A 16298-nucleotide genomic window follows, 5' to 3' on the forward strand; every position below is an offset into this window, starting at 1 on the left:
AGTTTCTGCACCTTGGCCTGCACCGTGGCAGGATCAGCCTGCATTCAACAACTTTCACATTCTACGTTACTCTACAGATCACAACACTGTGTTATGGTGTCTATTAGCATTCAAACATGATTTGCATTCACAAGAAAATCGAGATGATGCAATTCTTGAGTGCTGTGATGCTAAATGCTCTTCATGCTCTAGTTCACTTTCTTTTAATCTTCTCAATTGTGCTTGTTTGGCTTAACTAGAAAAAGAAGAAACGTTAAACAACTTTTGAGACAGCATTATTACTACTTGACAAACGTGTCAATAATAATAGTTACACCAATTCAAGAATGTCTATGGATAATGGGATTACACTATTAAAATTTTAATTACTATTACTATGATCAAATGTTCCAAAATACTACTTTTTATGGATTCTATTATTTCCAGCCTGGTTTATTTAGTTCAGTTTTTTAAAACTCCTGTTGTCCTGACTTTTTCTCCCAATATAATGAACTGATCCTTACACAAAACTGAGTTGATCCACACAGAGGGCAAGAGGGTGGAAAGTTGCCACTTCTACTCAGTTTCATGGAGATCTCAAGCTTGGCAAAAAGTTTCTCTGCATCGCCAATGGATTCCAATTTCCCGGTACTGACTCACTTAAAGAAAACGCTTATCTTCGAGGCAGCTTATTGAGATGAAACTTGTCCCACATTTTAAATTAGACCTCCAGCAATAGAAATGTGGGAACTACTTCCAATTTTACACAGTTGTTTTTGCATGATCTGTGTACAGACAGACCGAAAGACAGACAGACAGAAGGACCAGAAGATAGACAGAAGGACCAAAAGACAGACAGAAAGACAGAGAAATAGAAAGACAGACACACAAATAAAAATTCTAATAATAATTGTTTTGGCTTCTATTGCTGTTATACAGACCCCCTATTAAGTTTTCTTAAACATCTATTTACAGACACTGGCCAGTTACAATTTTATTAAACTTTCATTGTATGTGGAGGAGGGGGGGGGGGGGGATGTACAGTATTACTAACAATGTGTTGCTAATTCATTGTTCAGGTTTTACTCTACAAAGACAGTCACTCAGTCACTATAAAGTACATAGAAAAAATGTTACAGCTTTCCTGTTTTTGTAGCTTTGGTAAGTTGATCTCCATACATACAATTTTTAAAATACCTGCACTAGGACACCAGTTTACTGCCATCTTCTCATGCTCACCTTGGATCAGAGAGTAATCGAGAGAAATCAGCTACAAAACCTCCACAGCATGAGGTACCAAACTTGAGAACTTTCCTGTTGCACCATGGACCCATCTCTCATTCCAAAAGCTAGCATCCATGCCATCACTCATCCACCTGAATGTCTACTAGTGTTTAGTATGGGAAAGTTTCTTTTTCCTACAAATTTTATTCAGTTGTACTTTCACTGTGGAGAGTTTCACGTCGAAATAGCATCATCATTAGAAACAACATATCGCTGTAAAATTTTAGTGGTAAAACATATGAGAAGATATTGTTGTGAGCAAAGCCTCAGAAACATAACTGCAGAAAGTTTCAGAGAACACTGCTGTTCTCATCACTCTTGGTCAAAGAAGAATCAAGCTCTACAGCATTACCAATAATTACTTACTTATTACTCATTTGTTCTGTGACTGCTGATGTTGCAAACTCCCATCCATTAATGTAAAATGGAAAATTATTCTGGGGCAATATCACACCTGAACACAAAATGTTCTTTTTACATAAATGTGCGATAAGAATATTACTTGTTGTATACTGTCAATCCTCATTGATTGTTTCAAAATATTTCACAGATTTCATCATGAAGCATAACCATGAGGGATGTGGAACAAATTGAGATGTAAACCATGTTAGAAATTGCTTTAACAACTAACTATTGTGAAACTACTACAAACTGTGTATTCACTCAAGCTAAATTTAACTTACTAAAATTACCAGGGAAGTTACAGGTTGCTGTTATATTAAACAGCAGCTGTTTACAATTGCTGATTTACTATGCACATGGACTCATGGGCATTTATCACAGAACAATAGTTATCTGTGGACTGTACCAGCAGAAATCTGTTTGCAATGAGTATAGATAATTTTCATGCAGCTAGCATAAATCTTCTGTTCTTCACTGAATAACCAGATCATTTGCAGGAGGAGTGGCTCAAAGTACCATAAAATTGGGGGACTTCTGACATTTAAAAGTATTCTCAAAATTACCCCAAAACTACATGAATATTTGCTGATATAAAAAGTGTAAGTTAGTAAGGTTGTCATACTTCATATAAAGCATATTAAATATTGTTTGTATCTTCTATGTTTCTTGTTTTTGTTTATATGTGATTGTTCAAAGTCACAAATTGGTCAGGGTGACTGAACATTTTCCCATATCTGCACGTCCTAACTGTTTGTTCAATGACACCCTTCTCATAAGCAAGAGCATACTTTGTTGTGTATGAAAGAAGTTCTTAAAAATAAATGTTTGAGTACTGTTACTTATTTCCTTTGATAACAAACAAATAGCTGATGCCTTTATGATTAAATTTTTTGGTATTGCAAAGGTGAGTTAGGTGATCAGAGAGAGAAAAAAAATTAAACCAGTCCTTTCGGAACTAATTTTGTTGTTGTTATTATTACTACTACTACTACTACTACTACTACTACTACTAAACAAAAAAGCAATTATAAATTTCTGTAGCAAAGAATTATAGAAGAGAGGTTATAACCACCAAACACAACACCAAAAGACAATCTTCCCTTTCTGTCTACTTTAGGCTCGGGCAAAACTCTACAAATGCCACCTTTTGCAACACTTGATATGTCAGATGCACAAGAGGAAAAAAAATTCATTTGATTCCAGTTTTGAAAACCATTTTCCCCATTTAGATTATCTTCATTGCACATTATGTGTAATAATTTACCATCACCAATCAGCTGATTTGGAAGAGAGCATGGATACCTGCAGAATGTGTGTCCAAAGTAATCTCACAAAAGACAAAGCGCCATATTTTATTTAGCTATGACATCAAGGAATAAACCTAACTTCTTAAAATTTCAGTAGAATTAAATTTACAAGTGCACTTTGCCACTAAAAGTTCATTCACAATTTTTGATCCTGAATTGCTTCATGTGTGATGCAAATATTTTTTCATAAAATACTGGCAAAAGTCACCTTGCCATCAAAGGACAGCTCATTTTGTGGTATGTTCTTAATACACTTTTAAATTTATAAGGCTGCTTATTTCATAATCCATGAGCGCGTTGGAGATTTTTTTCAGAAGACTATAGAATTTTACACTGAAATATACATAACTAGGCAATGTCTCTATGGAAATTATTTTCCTCTCTTGTATAGAAGTAGATAAATCAAAATTTGACAAAATGATTTTTGTGATCAGCAATAAATACCACTAAAGAGTAAATGTACTGTGAAGTAAGTATAAGAATTCCAAAATATTTGAAGATAACTTCAGTTATCACAGCTCACGAGACAAAAAATTAGTCATCCCTAGAGGAATCATTACGAACATCATTTAACACTGTGTAATTCTGCCCCTGTACTTGATAACTCACAAGGTTGTCCAGATGTGTCGCATATAGGTTAAGCCACACATTCAGGATTTACTTGGACAATTCTACTTAATTGTTTAGATGCTGATGTGGATGATTTACTCGCTGTTCCAACAAGCCCCACAGATTTTCTATGGGTTCATGTCAGGTGATTTTGCAGGTGAATCAAGATGTAATAGGATGGGGGATGTTCAGAAAACTGTAACATATTCTTCCACCCCATTCAACTTTGCTGTTGTAGTCTTTGCAGGTACACGTGAGCAATGGCCTCTTGTGAGGTGATTGATTCCAAATGTTCATCACATATAGTCTGCGTCACATTGTCCTCTCGCTAACAGGTTGGGATGGACTGTTATTCAGTGCCTACAGTAATTTCTGTCAAGCTGGGATTTGATTTTGATTCACAAGCCTCAGTATGTACCTCCAGTCCTCCTCAGTCATGGTCTCTTTCCAATAACAACTCTGACATCATGTTTTGTAGCCACAAGTTTCACGTGACTGTTTGTAGACACATCTAACAGTGTGCCGCAACATACCAACAAATCCAGCAACTTCACAGCCGTATGGCTACCGGCAAGGCCCAATACGATTGCCCTTCTTGCCACTCTGACACGTCTGTACATTTACCCATGCTTGCTTACAATGTGCACTTGTAACATAAATGTCTCACTGATCACTACTGCTGTATGTTCAAACAGATGCAGTGTGCATGGAGTCGAATACACGAGTTGATCACTGCATCACCTGTAAAGACGTAACGATTCAGCCATGCATGCAAACTGGGTTAATCAATTTTTTGTCCAGTAAGCTTATTTTATTCAGATGATGCTTACCTTTGCTGAATGAATACTTTCTTTACTTTTAGTTGTCTTGCTCTAGTAGTAAATTCCATATGACAACAGAGTGAAAGAGTGCAAACTAATCTAATCAGCATGTCTTCAAAACAACAGATGAGATATCCATCTCTCTGCAAAACATGCTGATCTTGAGTTTTCAGATTACATTATCTGTGTATCTACTGTTTTATCTCATTATCCAACTGAACTTCATGGAATTTCATATACAACATTTAATTTAGTGTGTAATCATTAAAGTTAACTTTTGGTACCAGCAGATCAGTCTTATTTTTTTTTTTTTTGACAAATAGTATGAATTTTTGAAAGGTTAAGTATAATTTTATGCAAAATTGTTAAGGCTTTTGTGGCCACTTGTTGACAAACTGCCTATTGGCTTCTGTCTCGGGTTCTTGGCCGACGTCCATCTAATGATTTTTCTGATGTTTCGCCAGTAAAAGTGGCTGGCATTGGCAAAGCTTCATCCTCTATTGCTGGTGGTGAACTGGAGCCGAGCTCGCGGCCGCAGACTATATGTACCTGGCGCGCCAACGTCCGAGGGCTTCTCCGCGGTCATTTCCGGTGCGGTTCTCCTCTTGCTACCTGCGAGACGGTCGTTTGTTGCAGTACGGGAAGCCAGGATCTGTTTACCTTAAGGGTTTCCTCGTTCTTGTTGAAACTGTTCGCGTGTTTTAGTATTTCTACAGCTTCTCTGAGCAAGCGCGTGTGATAGTGCTTCTCTACAGCCAGAACTTCCGTGTCAGCGAATTTTATTACGTGGTCGGTCTCATTCAGTGTGTGCTCTGCCACAGCTGATTTCTCCACCTGCCCCAACCTGCAGTGTCGCTTATACACTTTGATCCTAGTGGTAGTTGATCATCCAGTCATTCTGACAAACTTTTCCGCATGTGCACGGTATAAGGTATATTCCTGACATTGCAAGTGGGTCTCTTTTCTCCTTCGCCGATCTAAGACACTCTTTGATCTTCCTTGTCGGTTTGAAAATCGTCTTTATGCCATGTTTGCGCAATATACGGCCGATTCTGTCCGTCACTCTGGGAATGTATGGCGGAAAGGCCGTACCCGACATTTCTTTTTCTGGTTCCTTACTTCGCCAAGTGTTTGGCTCTGTTACACTTCTAATATAATTTGTGGAGTACCCATTGCTCCTCAGAACAGTTTCCAGGTGTTGCATTTCTCATTTGAGGTGTTGCGGCTCACATATTCGTCCTGCTCTCGTTACGAGCGTACTAATCGTGCCTCTTTTCTGGCTCGGGTGGTGGTTTGACAGTTTGTGCAGGTATCGGTCCACGTGTGTCGGTTTTCGATACATGCTGTGTCCCAGGTTTTCGCTGTCCCTTGTGACCAGCACATCTAGAAATGGCAGTTTCTTGTCCTGCACAAACTGTCAAACCACCACCCGAGCCAGAAAAGAGGCATGATTAGTACGCTCATAACGAGAGCAAACATCAGAAAAATCATTAGATGAACGTCGGCCGAAGAACCCGAGACAGAAGCCAATAGGCAGTATAATTTTATGCTCCACATGATCTAAAGACCTTGGCAGTGTCATGGAGTGTACCGACAGAATGTGTGTCATCATTTAACCTTTCCTGCTCTTAAGATATCGCATTTAGCTTATGTAAAAGACTTTATACGGAAAATCGAACACAGAAGCCATTGACAAGTTATCCTCTGAAAATGATTTTATAAACCAGGCATACTAACAAAATCCTCACAGTACACTTAGGTTCTATCAAAGCTTTTGTGTTGAGCAGAAATTATTTTGAAACTTTTTGACAGATTAAAACTGTAGGCTGGGCTTGGACTCGAACCTGAATCCTTTGTCTTTCATGAGCACGTGCTAAGCGCTACAAGGAGACAGCTCACAATGAACATAATAAAATGAAACACGTGCAGTCATCATTTTGATGTTACTTTATTATATTGCAATAACTTTTGGTTACTCAATACACTATCTTCAGGCCCGAACTAACGCTCAAAGGTTGAGCTCCAATCGTATACACATTCCTGTCAGTGGCCAACATCTGCGAATTGGCTTCCATAGAATATTGCAAAATGATGTCTCTGCAACAGTTTGAATAGTCAAAATCCTACAAATTGTCAGTCGCAAGGATGGACATAAACAAACTCACAGTGAAGCCTGAAAGGTTGGAGGGAGGGAGAGGGAGAGGCACTGGTGGAATTAAAGCTGTGGGGATATATTGTGGGTCATGCTCTGACAGCTAAGTCAGTAGAGTATTTTCCAGCAGAAAGCAAAGGTTTTAATCTGCCAGGAACTGTGAAACTAGTGCACAGGCTGCTGGAGAGTGAAAAATTGTTCTGCAAAGTATGTTCACTGCAATGTGTATCATATCCTGATGGAAGATCACAAATGTGATCAATAGAATAGCCAAACAATTAAACTGAAGCAAACTTTTGTTTCAATAATAGATGTTTTCTGAGCTTGCTTTCTCTCTCTCTCTCTCTCTCTCTCTCTCTCTCTCTCTCTCTCTCTCTCTCTCTCTCGGAAAAGAAAAAAAGCAAACTTATTTACCTAGAAGCTGAATAATCCATGCATTGTCTTCTCTATGGTGTGTTTAAATTCCCAGTGTACATTTAGAAGTCACAGCATTATCAGGCTTCAATTATCCTTCAGTTCCGTATCTCAGTTTTGGCAAGAGTAGTCACTATCGCTACTGTGAAAACTTATTTATTACATCTTTTAATGGGCATGTCTATTTTATTTTACAGGTCTCTGTTAAATAATAAATTTGATTACAAAAGTTTTAACTGAGCTTTATTTACAAAAATTAGATTCTACATAAATCAGAAAACAATTTTGCAGTTGAACTGTAGTAATAAACAAAGATATTTCTTAAGTCCCTGTTACTTAACACTTAGCAAATACTGATTCCCAAGTAATACAATCTTCCCACAAGACATACTTTATTCAGTTTCACTCTTACACAGAAGCACACTCGATACGTGGAAATTAAGTAACTGATATGCAGACTGCCATCTCTGCCAAATCTGCTTGCCGAGGAACTTTTTACTTCCCAAGAAATATATTTAATACTTTAACAACATACAACTAGTAGTTAAAGACTAAAATAATTTCTAAAGGGAAATCTAAAACTATTTCCTGACAATCACGAACAAAGAACTTTTACACAATGTCACGGATAAGAAAGCACTTGTTCATCTGCCTTCCATTTCCAAGTAACAGCAACTTGCAAAATTATTTGTGTGCTCCTCTGAAGTGATAAAATCATTTTTGCTTTAGTACATCTTTGCCCAGAAGCAGAACAATGTTTACAGCTATAAAATTTATGTGCTTATTGTCTAATGCCAGCAGGCATTTTCGGTTGCATTGTTGTACATCTTATGTAAGCTCCATTAGCCCACAGGTCTCATTTACAGTTTTGATTCATTAATGAGATACTGCTTGAAAGCTGAATTTCATAAAAAAAAAACTCTTCACAACAGTACTGATACTTAGATTACTAATATGGAAGTTGCAATTCTACTAACCTCTCACATTTAAACCAGGTCAGAAACAAAGGATTTCCAGGCACACACAGAGCTGCTGGATACTAAGGTCTTATCACCAGCAAATACCGTACTCCAAACACACAGAAATTTCATAACATGACAAAGTTTAAAGCTGAACAATAAATTAACCACAAACAAAACACTACACTCACCCTCACGATCACAAATTTCGAGTTCGGTAAGGAGGAATCTTTAAATGATGTGTGAAATATAGACAAGCATTCTGTGTAGTTTTTTAATGCCTACAGTTACATGATATAAGAAAAATAAACACACACACAAACATATAAACTACAGATAAAATGTTCACATTAATTTATATTTACATTTACTACAGTGTGGACAACTAAATAAGTATATATTTACATCATAACAACAATGTTCAAGCAAAAGGCTAATTACACACACACACACACACACACACACACACACACACACACACTTGCTACCAAAAACAAATAAGCACATCCAGTCTGAAAAAGCACTTTAAAAACATTTTCTTTCTCCAGTGTCTGCATGAAGAAGTCACACTTTCAAAACAGTCTTCACATTTTGTCTAAAAAACTCCAGTAAATTAGCCAGTGCAGTGGGCTGTCACACCAACTTTCTGAAACCAATCTCAGCACTGCTGAGAGGAAGAGAATATGGTTGTCTACTACCCACAGTATTTCAAAGTCTTAACTGCACCATTAAGTTCCAGCTGAAATAAAGTTTACATCTGGTACACATCATCTGCTGAGGAATTCTGCAGGGCAGAAACCAGAGAAAATAAGAAAGGAGCAGCTCGGAAGAATCTCTCTCTAAGATGAAGATGCTTCAGCCAAAATTCTACAGCGACGGAAATCTCGATGCAAAATTAAGGCAGTTCAGACAGGAAGATAATGTCCCTGAGGCTTGTAGAAGATCTTTCCTCTCACAATACGACGACCAAGCTCCTGCAATAGCAGCTTCTTTTCCTTCTTGATTTTTTTTAGAACACCCTTATTTTCTTGAGCTCTTCTCGACAAGTACGGCAGCACCTCCTCAATTGGACCGTACGGGATGTACTTGTACGCTGAATACCCTGACTGGCCTGTAATCATAAGACACAAATTCACACACCATTGTCATACACAATACAAAGAGCAGAGGATACATATCAAAATTTACAGTAGTTATCGAGAGTCTGTCTACTAAAAAGCTAACTTCCACAATGTGACTGTATGTCACAATTTTCTTCACTATTACAATTGTTGGTACCGCTATTAAACTGTGTCTAGGCATGTTTGAGAACTCCCAGTTGCATGACTGTTTCACAAACATTCGCATGATGTGTTTTATAGAACATTTATTCAACATACTGCTGGCGTTCTTTGATAGGACTACAACACAATGGCACCATTCAAGTGCAACAGTTTTGTTATCACCAAAGTTATGACCCAGATACATAATGTATGCCAACAACATCTTGTGAAACGTGAACCATTCAATGTTTTAGATTTAGTTTATGCATTTGTTATTAGACTCATAGAAGCATTCTGTTCACATGTTGTGTTCTATTGTTTAAAAAAGTATCCATATTTTGAGAGTTGCTGGTATCAACCAAAACAAGACAAAAATTTCCAGTAAACATGGGCTCTAAAATGCATACCTTAATAGCTATGAGCAGTTGTTCATCTTTGGTACTATAAAACACATCTCTTCTACTGCAAGCTCTTTACTATTTTGAACCACGTATAGAAGGCACTAAAAAAATTAGGACATATTCCTCTGTCAAGTGCAACACCTGCTGGATACAGCAAGCAGTCAACACCTGTTAGTGTTGTTACTGGAGATGTGGTTCAAGTGTGAAGGAGCATCAGTCAATTTTCTCTTAAATGTCTGACAAACTCTCACACATACATTTAATGGGCAATGCATTGGTCGGAGAGGTCCAGCACATTGGCTAGCTAGTTCCTTCCTATCTTAATCTCTTGGATTGTTGGTTGTGGAGACATCTGAAATCCATGTTGTATCAAAGGCCCTTAATGACATACAAACATTACCAAAATGAATCATCAGTGCCTGCCAGTGCATCCATGACCAACCTCGAAATTTTCAGAGATGCTTTATCCCCAACATGTCACAAAGAACCATATCTTACCAGAAATTTATGCCATATTGATCAACTCTTTTAGCAATGGCTCACAAGTGCAGGTCATATGAAACAGTAAGAAAATTACATTAGGAGCTTTGCTGTTTCATAGTAACACAATGGTGTGTTCTCATTTGTTTACTTGCCCTGGCCATGGCAGCCGGAGACTGAGGTCATGTGTATGCGAGTTGCATTTGTGTGTGTGTGTGTGTGGGGGGGGGGGGGGGGGATCTATTCTGATGATGACATGATGACCTGTTTGCAACTTAGCATCTCACCTATGTTACGAGTAGCAATTCTCCTTTTCAAAATATTATAATTATTCCATTCTGGATTTTCCATAGTTTTCCTTTTTTTCTTTTTTTTTCAAGAGTAAAACAGTTTGCTTTATATAAGGGTGACAATGAAACTGCCATCCAGTACTTCATAATTAAGTAAATAATTATCACTTGCAATCCTTAGAGAGTGCTTCTTGATTTAATTTTCAATATATCTGCCAGTTACTGTTCTCTTAATCTATGGATATTTCAGGAGACTAAGTTGTGCATAATTTACACACACACACACACACACACACACACAGAGAGAGAGAGAGAGAGAGAGAGAGAGAGAGAGAGAGAGAGAGAGAGAGAGAGAGAGAGAGAGAGAGAGAGAGAGAGAATGGAAAACAGCCTAAACAAACCAATAAAAATAACACTCAAAACCACCCCAAAAACAAAAAAAAAAAAAAAAAAAAAAAAAAAAAAAAAAAAAAACAGATTAACAATCCCAAAAACAGAAGAAGTGATCCAGAAATGGTGGTAATCTTCAAGGAATTTCCCCTCACAACCAAATAAGTGGCAAAACCCCCAAACTGAGCTCAAATAAATAAAAGTCTAATAACTAAAGATGAACAATAGCTTTCACAAGCAAAGCCAATACACACGTCTGGTGGACAGAAGAGAGTGATTCCTTGAACTGAGAAGAAAACAGTCAAAGCTTATTAAGCATAAGAAAATTAGCAAGCAAAAATCTCAAAATAATAATAAATACCAAGAAGACCAACTCATCTTTCATATCAATGAAGACTTAATCTAAAAGAACGAAAGGAACTGTTATAAGACGTCATTAAAAAAAAAAAAAAAAAAAAAAAAAAAAACACCAACCAAATACAACCTAATGACCCTACAACTCCATGACAAAAATGGAAATATTGCCCACAATTAAGACAATTGCAAAATACTGGCAGAATATTTCAGAAACCTCCTAAACTGTGTAGAATCCATAAAAAGAATGGACTTTAAGACCTCAACAACAATTAACCCTAACTCTGAACCACCCACCACCAAGCACCTACAGTCATTCATTTTAAATCTCAAAAACTATAAGGGAGTGGGAGAAAACCAAATCACAGCTGAACATTTGGGAAAAAATGTTAAAAAAATGCCACAGACATTCAGTGAAACATCTTTGAAGAAATCTGGATAAATGAAAGAATCTCAGATGAATGTAAGATGAGCTTCATTCATGAGTTCCATAAGAAACAGTTCAAAACAGACCCACACAATTACAAAGGGATCTCACTCTTAGGCGTAACAAACAAGATATTCTCTAAAGTGCTACTAAACGGAGCAGAACCTGAATTAGACCATGAACTTTGGAGAGTACCAAGTGGGTTTCAGGAAAGGGCGATCTTGCCCAGAACAAATCATAAACCTCAAAAAACCCTTGAAACTGCCACAAATCAAGAGCAAAATTATATTTTATCACTTTCATCAATTTTAAAATTGAATAAAACTCAGTGGATTAGGAATCCCTCAGCTCTATCCTAAAATAATTAAAGCTAGTCTGAGAAATCCTTACCAACACATACTCCAGAGTCAAACTTATGGGAGAACTCTCCAACCCTTTTGAGACAAAAGCTCATGTATAATACGGAGACCGACTCTCAGATACTGCTGTTTAACAGCACCCTTGAAGAAGTAGTCATAGCATGAGACATAGATTTTGTTTGTGCTACGTGCTGTCGACCAGTAGCACGTTCATAAATGGTAATTAAAAGTAACACCAGAACTACAGAGTATGGGAAAAGCATAGTTATGAACAATTGTTTTGTAGATCTCATGTGGTTGAGTTGGTACAGTGCAAGTTCGTGGTACCTGAGATCCCACATTTAAAACCCACCAATAAATTTTTTTACCTGTTTATGCCTGAAACTGTTATATGAGAGAACATTTTCCTGGCATTTAAAAGGACTTTTCAGAGTATGTAGCAATGTTCTTTTGGGAGTCTGCTTTTGTTTTGTTAGTTGAAAGTAGTAAACCGATAGAGTACATTCATATAGATAGTCGTGGTGTTCTGTCGCACATGTGTTTGCCACTTTCAACTAATGAAGTGAAAGCAGATTGCTATAAGAACACTGCTATGAACACTAAAAAGCTCTTTTACACACCAGGAAAATGTTCTTCCATCTAACAGTTTCACACGTAAACAGTTGGAAGAAATTGTCATCAGTGGGGTTTGAATGTGGGATCTTTGATACAGCATGCTCTTGCTCTAAAAAACCGTCCATGCAATATCTACAGAGTTGTTATTCACAGATATGGATTTCCTGTGCTCTGTAGTTGTGGTGTTACTTTTAATTACCATTTTCACATGTTCTACTGGACAACAGCACATAGCATGAACTAAATTGGTGCTTTAGTTGATACTCAATTGACATAGAACGTTTGGCACTGATACGAGTGTCTGACTTCTGGAGGATTGGGTGTGGGATCTTGATAGAAAACCTGAAGAAAAAATAGGTCTCAAAATCTCCTTTGAAAAGACAAAGATACTGACAAAAACACAAAATACCCACCAAAAGATTTTCAGAGATCATCAAAGAATTCAAATATCTTTGACAATGGATCAGCTGCAATGTCCTTGAAAAAATGGCAATGGAATGTAGAAGAAGTAAAGTTGAAGTGGCCTCCTGTCCCTCAAAAAAATATCAGAAAAAGAATGACTATGCCTAGAGAAAGGCACTGAACATAAAAAGCAATTGACTTAATGAAACCTGAAAGTTGGGTGAAACTGAGGAAGAAAAATAAACCTAACTCCATGGAAACAACATAATGTGTTAGTCATCAAAGTTATCAACGCAATTTAAATGATGTATCAGAAAATTATGAGGATTCAGCTTACATAAATTGTCTGGAAGAGATAAAAACAACTGAGATGTATATTTTCATTCTGTATAAATATTAAATTGCCATAATGCTAAGCGAATTCAGTCACTACTAGACCACCTGGGACACACATTTCTCAACAGCATTAACTTCAAAAGTTAAAAGTTTGCTCATTTTAGATTACAGCCTCATGGCTCACAAAATTCATGTCCTTATAGTATTTGGGGGCAGTAATGGAACAACAGATATGTTAGATTACAACATTTTTCTTGAAACTCTTAACTAGCATATGAACAACACTATAACTGCTGAGGAGCTGTTTACCTCTCTCTCTCTCTCTCTCTCACACACACACACACACACACACACACACACACACACACACACAAAAAGCATGCACACCTCACGCACACACGACTGCTAACTCCAGCACCTCGAGTCAGAATGCAACATCATGTGGGATGCAATCAGCAGGCAGCAGGGAGTGGAGAAGGGCAGGGGCAAGGGGAAAGGAAAGGGGCAGTAGTGTACGCAGGGGGAGAGAGACAAGGTCCCAACAGGTGCAGTGCCAGGAGGTTGTGTGGCATGAAGGTGTGTGTGTGTGTGTGTGTGTGTGTGTGTGTGTGTGTGTGTGTGTGTATGTGTATGTGTATGTGTGTGTGTGTGTGTGTGTGTGTGTGTGTGAGGGGGTAGGGGGGGGGGGGGGGGAATGTGTTAGAGGCTGCAAATAAAGAGGGTCGGAGAAGAGACTGGGACAGAAATGATAGGACATAGGGGGTGGAATCTGTTGGGTGGAGGGTATGGGGGTTACTGTAGGTGGAGGCCAGGACAATTATGGTATCAGAGAATGTGTTTTAAGGACAACTCCCATCTTTGCTGGTCGAGGGAAGGATCCAGATGGCTCAGGAAGTGAGGCAGCCATTGAAATCAATTGTGTTATGTTTAGCCGCATGTTGTGCCACAGGGTAGTCTACTTTGCTCATGACTACAGTTTGGCAGTGACCGTTCATCCTGATCAACAGCTGGTTGGTAGCCAAACCAACATAAAAAGCTCTTTAATGATTGCACCAGAGCTGGAAAATGACAGGTGGCCTGGGCCCTGAAAGAGTAGGATAAACCTGTGACAAGACTGGAACAGGAAGTGCTGGGTGGCTGGATTTAGCAGGTTTTGCATCTGGGTCTTCTTCCACAGGGATATGATCCTTGTGGTAATGGGTTGGAATTGGGATTGATAGTGGCATAGGGATGGACTAGGATGTTGTTGAGGTTGGGTCAGTGACAGAACACCACTTTAGGAAGGGTTGGAAGTGTCTTGAGTAGACTGCCCCTCATATCAGGACATGATGATAGGTGATCAGAGCCCTGGCAAAGGATGTGGTTCAGTTGTTCCAGTCCTGGGTGGTACAGGGTAACGTGGGGGACACACCTTTGTGGCTAGTTTTTGGGGGTGGTGTGAGGATTGTGGTTGTGAGGGGAAATGGCACGGGAGATCTGTTTGTAGACTAGGTCCCAGGGACACTGCCTCTCTCAGCACACTGAGGAAGGGAGTTTTTGTCACTGTAGATACACCATTCCTGGGTGGCCAGGCTATATGGGAGAGAGTTTTTGGTGCGAAAGGGATGACAGCTGTCAAAGTGCAGATACCTTTGGTGGTTGGTAGGTTTAATGTGGACAGTGGTGCAGATGGAGCCATCAGAGAGGAGGAGGTCAAGATCTAAGAAGGTAGCATGGTGGGTTGAAGAGGCCCATGTGAAGCGGATAGGAGGGAAGCTGTTGAGGTTGTGAGGGAATGAAGAAAGACATAGGTCCATTCAGCATACTAAACAGTCCTCCAAAGTAGTGTGTTCAGTCAACGATTTAACAATTGCAAATTTCAGGGAAAGCCTACAGCAGTTAGACTGGGATGAGGTGTACCGTGAACCTGATGCCAATTTAAAATATAATTTATTTCATGAAATTTTTGTAAATGCATTTGAAAACTGCTTCCCCAAGAAAATAGTTAAATATACTCATAAGAAATCTTGTAACAAACCATGGCTTACTAAGGATATAAAAATATCTTGTAACCAGAAAAGGGAAATGTATCTGACAGCAAGAAAGAGTAGTGACCCAGAAACTATCAAACATTATAAAAACTATTGTGTTATATTAAGAAAAGTTATTAAAAAAAATCCAGAAGTATGTGTATCATGTCTGAAATCAGCAACTCTGATAATAAAATTAAAACAATTTGGAATATTATTAAAAGAGAAACAGGTCAACCAAGAGCACAGGAAGACAGTATTACCATCAAATTGAATGAAAACTTTACGAACAAAAAGTCAGAAGTTGAAAATATTTTTAATAATCATTTTCTAAATGTTGTGGATATAGTAGGATCCAGGTGTTCATTAGAAGATGCTAGGCTGTTAATGGAAGAGGCCATACCTATGCAATTTGATGCAATTGAAATCTCACCCACTTCTCCTTCTGAAATTAGGAAAATAATAAACTCGCTTAAAAGCAAAAACTCACATGGAATTGCTGGCATTTCCAGCAAAATACTAAAAGCTTGTTCTCAACAGATAAGTAAGATTCTCAGCCACCTGTGTAATAGCTCTCTGGAACAGGGCATTTTCCCTGATAGACTGAAATATGCTATTGTTATACCTTTGCATAAAAAGGGGGATGGATCTGATGTTAACAATTACCGTCCAATCTCCCTTCTAACAGCTTCATCCAAAATTTTCGAGAAAGTAATGTATTCCAGAGTAGCTTCACATATCTGTAAAAATGAAGTACTAACAAAATGTCAGTTTGGTTTCCAGAAAGGTTTTTCAACAGAATATGCCATATATGCTTTCACCAATCAAATTGTGAATGATCTGAATAACCGAACACCACCCATTGGGATTTTTTGTGATCTCTCAAAGGCTTTTGATTGTGTAAGTCATGAAATTCTGCTACACAAGCTCAAGAATTGTGGCATGAGTGGGACAGTGCACAAATGGTTTAATTTGTACCTAACTGGAAGAGTGCAGAAAGTTGAAATAAGCAGTTCTCATAATATGCAAAGATCAGCACATTCCTC

At 38.2% G+C, this 16298-nt stretch overlaps 1 protein-coding gene and 1 long non-coding RNA gene across 3 annotated transcripts in view; one reads left to right on the forward strand and one right to left on the reverse strand.

Moving 5' to 3' along the window:
• LOC124711846 overlaps positions 1 to 16298 on the forward strand; it is an 86736-nt gene that overhangs the window by 46165 nt on the left and 24273 nt on the right. The window lies entirely within an intron of this gene.
• LOC124711845 (proline dehydrogenase 1, mitochondrial-like) overlaps positions 7190 to 16298 on the reverse strand; it is a 282355-nt gene continuing 273246 nt past the window's right edge. For both annotated transcript variants that reach the window (XM_047242072.1, XM_047242071.1), the window contains one exon: positions 7190 to 9038. In XM_047242072.1, the coding sequence (XP_047098028.1) occupies positions 8833 to 9038 (206 nt within the window). In that variant the 3' untranslated portion in view covers positions 7190 to 8832. The remainder of the gene's footprint in view (positions 9039 to 16298) is intronic.

The sequence above is a fragment of the Schistocerca piceifrons genome, chromosome 8 (genome assembly GCF_021461385.2).
Source record: "Schistocerca piceifrons isolate TAMUIC-IGC-003096 chromosome 8, iqSchPice1.1, whole genome shotgun sequence".
NCBI classification, from domain to species: Eukaryota; Metazoa; Arthropoda; class Insecta; order Orthoptera; family Acrididae; genus Schistocerca; species Schistocerca piceifrons.